At 33.3% G+C, this 5,470-nt stretch overlaps 1 protein-coding gene across 1 annotated transcript in view; it reads right to left on the minus strand.

Annotated features, from left to right (window-relative positions):
• The window catches only part of gfra2a (GDNF family receptor alpha 2a), a 198,718-nt gene extending 196,694 nt beyond the window's left edge, over positions 1-2,024 (minus strand). Inside the window, 1 exon segment of the mRNA NM_001017996.1 lies at positions 1,934-2,024. Within this exon segment, the coding sequence (NP_001017996.1) occupies positions 1,934-2,024 (91 nt within the window).
• Positions 2,025-5,470: the final 3,446 nt, after the last annotated feature.

A 5,470-nucleotide genomic window follows, 5' to 3' on the forward strand; every position in this document is an offset into this window, starting at 1 on the left:
ATTGACAGATGTAAACACAGAAATTTTAAGACAAAATTGTGAAAAATTAAGTTAAAAAAGTTTTTTTTTTTTAAAAAAAGCAAAAATATTCACAAGTTCAACAAATAATGTAACAATTAAGATAAATAAAGTCTGAATTGTACGAAATCAACTCAGAATTTCTAACAAAACTCACAAAACTTACAAACGTTACAAATATGCGTTTGGGAAAAAAAAACAGAATTGCAAGATGTTTATGCCTCACTTTAATCTCAGAATTGTATCTTTCTAGATATATTTTCTTGCGAGTTTCGAGGTTTCCTTCCTATTCTGATTTTACACCCCAAAATTCGAATTTATATTTTTATATAACTAATAAATAAGCCAAATTTTTGGGATTTTAACTTACAATTATAAAGGGGGAATTAATAAAAGAACTGTGATAAAACTGTGATCCTGCTTTAAAAGATTGCATCTATAAATCTATCTATCATTGTCTTGTTTTTTTTTTTTTTTCCATAATAGAATTAAAGTAATTGTACAGAATATCTAGCCAGGCCAAAGAGTGCAATTTAGAGACCATCAAACCAGTGGCAATGACCAGATTATTGCGCGATCATTATAATAAATCACAGAGATCACTTGACAGCTTGGAATGGTGTCCAAGTACAAAACACATCCCTCGAAGAGTAAAAGATCATATACATCACACAAAAGACGAATAATTATTCTGGCATGAGTCACAAATGATGAGTGACAGTCTTTTGTTTTTAAATAGGCCTATTTGTGATAAAAGGGATTTAATTAGTGGCTGACAAATGCTCTTTATTCTCTTCTCATATATTATTGGCTAAAAATTGCACTATAAGAGGTTTAATATTTCTCTATGTCTATTTTTTTTTTTCATTTTTTTTTTCATATGCAAATGCATTTGGTCATTGGGTCCTTATAACAGAGGTGCAACCCACCAGTGACACCTACAGGTGTAAATACATCAGAATTCTTACCGATCTCATTTATTTATTTATTTATTTCCCCCTTTAAACTGTTCACAGCATGTCAATTGGGGGAACTAGAAATATTCAGACACACCCTTTAACGAATCAATGATGGATGCTTTGGGAAAATACTAATAAACATATCTAAAAAAAAATAAAACTCAGACTATGAAACAAGATATGAAAGAAAAAAATATATATAGCAAGGTTATGTTTTACATCTCAGTATATTGCTGATATTAATATTACTTAATAATACTACAGTATTAATTACAATCAGGTCTGCATCAAAATTAACATAATTTTACTGCAAAACTGCACTGTTAAACTATGTAAAGTCTAGCTGAAGGTTCAGTATCTATTTCAGAATGTCTATATGGTTGATATGTTCTGCAGAGTGTTTAAATATTCAGCTTAAGTTTCATCTATGGTGCGCAGAAAGCATTCTTGTCAGTGCAGTGGCCAGTGATAAACCTACAAGTGACCTTGATAAATCTCACCTTTGTTGAAATATTTTACTAATTATTTTAATGAGTGGAAATCTAACCACTTGATACAAATTAGACACCATGCAAAACTATTAGATAACGTGATCGGGGGGTCATTAAGAAAGAAACGCAGCTCGTGCAACTTGCATAATTAGCATATTTAAATAGGAAAGCAGTACTTGAAGTTATATTCATTCCGATTTCCATGAGAACTGAAATGTTTTGTTATCGTTTGATGCGCTAGCCAATCGAACTTGACCTCACCTTAATCTGAGGCAACTTCTCAAACTATTAAAATAATGCAATTCACTCAAACCATTAACGCGTTTTATAGACTGACTTTAAATAATCAAACACAAAATTAAACTGAATTTCATCAGGGTATATTTTGTTCTCATCGACTAAAGTAAAAAAGAACAATCTTGCAAAAAAAAAAAAAAAAAAAAAGGGTGTAAACCAAAAACTCACCTAAAAAGAGCAGAAAGCCGATATAGATATACATGTTTCTGTTTCTGCTAAGGAGACCGCGTGCGTAAAAGGGAGCCGCTCGTGCTGTCATATGTTCCCTCCAAATAACTGGATTCTGCTTAGTCCTCTTAAAATACCGATGCTGCTCTAAACGCTCTATGACCTTAAAAATCCCAAATTGTATCCAGCGTTTGTCGGACCATGATTCTTTACTTTCCTCCCTGTCTAAATAATCCAAAGCCTCGTATACAGAGGGAAAAGTTCTCTATTCCGCTTAGGAGGGAAACTAAACCCCAGGTTTCCGTAGGAAGCGTTTACTCGTGGTGGATTCGTGTGAACAGGCGCATATTTCCCAACGCTGATGGATGTTGTATTAACGCAAAGGACGCAGGACTGAAATGTCTGGCTTTCTAAAAGAAATGCTCCTTTACAGGATATTCCCGCTTCCGTTTGTCTCCAAGATAGAATTCCTAAGCATAGGCAGTGAGAAACTTCGGGATGGAGGAGAGCTGCGGACGCACTTCTGTCTCTGGCGGAGGCTGGAGCGCTCCTGATGAGAGACGCATAAGCGAGCACACGTGCCCCCGTTACGCGCTCCAGCATCCAGCCCACATGTTAAATGATCCGGGGCCGGATGAATTAATCAAAGCGCGAACAAACAACCGGTCGAGCTGACTCACTGTACGTTTGATAACTATTAAGCTTTAGAGCAAAAATATTAATGTAAGTTTTGACAAGAGTGGCTCCCTTTTGCAATTGTGTAAATAAAAATAGTAGATCCATCAGTGAAAATCTTTTTTTTTTTTTTTTTCCGGGGATTTAATGAACTGATAATTGCAGCTATTTATTTATTTATTTATTTATTTATTTATTTATTTATTTATTTATTTATTTATTATGGGTTTGTTTGTTTGTTTGTTTTATTATTTATATTTTTGGACACCATATGTCTCGGATTTAGGAGTAGTATACATACGTCATGAGACCCTGTGTGTTGTGAAAAAAAAAAGATGACAGCATCGTCATCATTTGCATCATCCCGTGACTTGCAGAGGTTAATGCATGTAATCATCTGATATAATAAGCTGCATGGTGTGTGAAATCATCATAATTGGGCTGTTTGCCAGTCTGATGTAAATATTGCAGTGAAGGATTGACGTCAAAAGAAAACGTGTCTGCATTTATAGAAAGGTGACTGAAAAAATTATTTAATTCCTTGTAAAAAACAATTTTATGTAATGTGAAATAAGAGGTTATTTTTTGTGAATTACAATTAATAAACCATGGTAAATCGTTTGTAAGCTATGGGTGTGGGCAATTAGTAGAGTAGCCTATCACAAATATTCATTCAATTGCATGTGTTAAAGTGCTTTTATATTGCTCAGACGTCAATGTTGTCTTAACATATTGTTCACACTGTTCACATATTGTATTATAATAACGTGTTGGCCAGTAGTAGATGATGTTACTTTGTAAAGACTGAAACGCTATATGCATTTGTGCACATGTAGTCTGACATTGCTGTTTAGTTGCCAAAAAATGGTATGTACAATATATCAACTGAGCATGTACAGTACTATCATGTTTTTGTTCAATAGTTCTCTCTCTCTCTCTCTCTCTCTCTCTCTCTCTCTCTCTCTTCTCCTATAACCACATTTGGTGCATAAACACACAGCCTTTGTTTTTATTTACTCCATGTAGTTCTAAGAGCTGAGATGCATATTTAGATTTTTTTCAGACACATCAAGGTAATTGAGTAAAGGTTATCTCACTGACTCACAGACAGACATACACATACATACACTTTAATTTGCTATTATCCCTTATATAAAATCTAGAAAATAAGATTTTATTTGTTTTCTTTTGTGTCACAGGCCTATCTAAAAAGTTAATGGTTCCAACTAATGATCAACAGTAAAAATGACATATTTGACCTCTTCCCAAAAGGGAAAACCACCAACAATCAAAAATAAATGATTATATGGTGTCATGGTTTTGTAATCAAAAATGTGGTTATAATGGAAGTCAATGGAGCAAAAACAGCCACCAACAGGATGAAACTAAATGAAAATTAATCAAAGCAATATTGTTTCACATGTCAAAGATTTTGATAAAAGTTTAAACAAAATCCAGTCTGCAACTACTTTTTATGTTTAAAATATGTCATTCTGTGTGTTTTCACTATAAATCAGTGATGTCATTTATGAATTTGGCAATAAAAAAGTTAAAATTCTGTAAATTTTCTAAGCAATTTAGTAATTTTGATCAGGACTAAGGTTTGTTAACAGATTTCTAAAAAAAGTAAAAAATATTAATATTATATATATATATATATATATATATATATATATATATATATATATATATATATTATATATATATATATATATATATATATATATATATATATATATATATTAGGGATGTAACGGTATCAGAATTTCACGGTACGGTAATACCTCGGTATGAATGTCACGGTACGGTATTTATTGAATCATTTACAGGAAAAAACAAAACTTATGAAAATACTCCAAAAAAGTGTCAATGACATACAAATTAGCCATCTATCTGTTAGCTTTGAAACAGGAACTTCAATTTTAATGACAAAAAAAATATTAAACCATGTAAAAAAATAAAGTTTCAATTTAGTATTGTTGAAAACTCATCACATTCAACATTTAATCACACTCAGCCCATCTACCCAGATGAGAGCTCTGCTAGTCGGACTTCTCATCAAGCAAATCCCGCTGGATCTAATCTCACTATATTTATTAAACGGGATATTTCATTTATCTTGTTGTCTTTATCTAACGACATATTCCCTGACTTTGGGCATTGGAATCTATTACTTGTTCTCAGGTAACGTGTTTTGGCTGAGCGCAAAGATAAGTTAATGATTAATGTAACCACGTACATTCTGTATATTGACTGATCGCTTGCCTTTATTTCCTATAATGTATAAACTTATTGTATGTTATACTTTTAAAATGGCCATTATCGATTCTTAAAACTGATACTCAGCAAAAGAGAGGCTGTGTTTCGTATTTTCACTGAAATTGAAAGGAGGCAGTTGTTATCGGCTCCGTTTTGTTATAAATATCCACACAATGAAGATGACGCTCATCTTATGCAGCACGACGCCTCAACATGTCTGCTGTCTAAGTTGCTAATTTTAAAATGAAAATAGGCGGTCCCTAAATCATGTTTACATTTTATTGTTGACAAAGTGAAACAACGAAGCCAGGGTGATGTAAATGAGGTTATAAAGTACACTGTTCCCTTTGAAGATTTACTCGTGTCCTTGGTATAATCTGCTTTTCCATATCAAACTGAGAAGAAGAGACTGCAGCCTTGATCAAACTTGCGAAGTCTGAACTTACACGGAGATAATGCAGGACTGAACTGTGCGTGTTAGGCTACTTAATATTCAGGAAAAGCCCCAATCAGAGAGGCGAATGTCTGCAGCCCCGCTTCCGTTTTCAGATGTCTCCGTTTTCCATCATCCACACTGAGACGGAGCAGCAGCATTTCAGAATG

Source organism: Danio rerio, chromosome 8, assembly GCF_052040795.2.
Source record: "Danio rerio strain M-AB ecotype USA chromosome 8, GRCz13ab, whole genome shotgun sequence".
Classification (NCBI taxonomy): domain Eukaryota; kingdom Metazoa; phylum Chordata; class Actinopteri; order Cypriniformes; family Danionidae; genus Danio; species Danio rerio.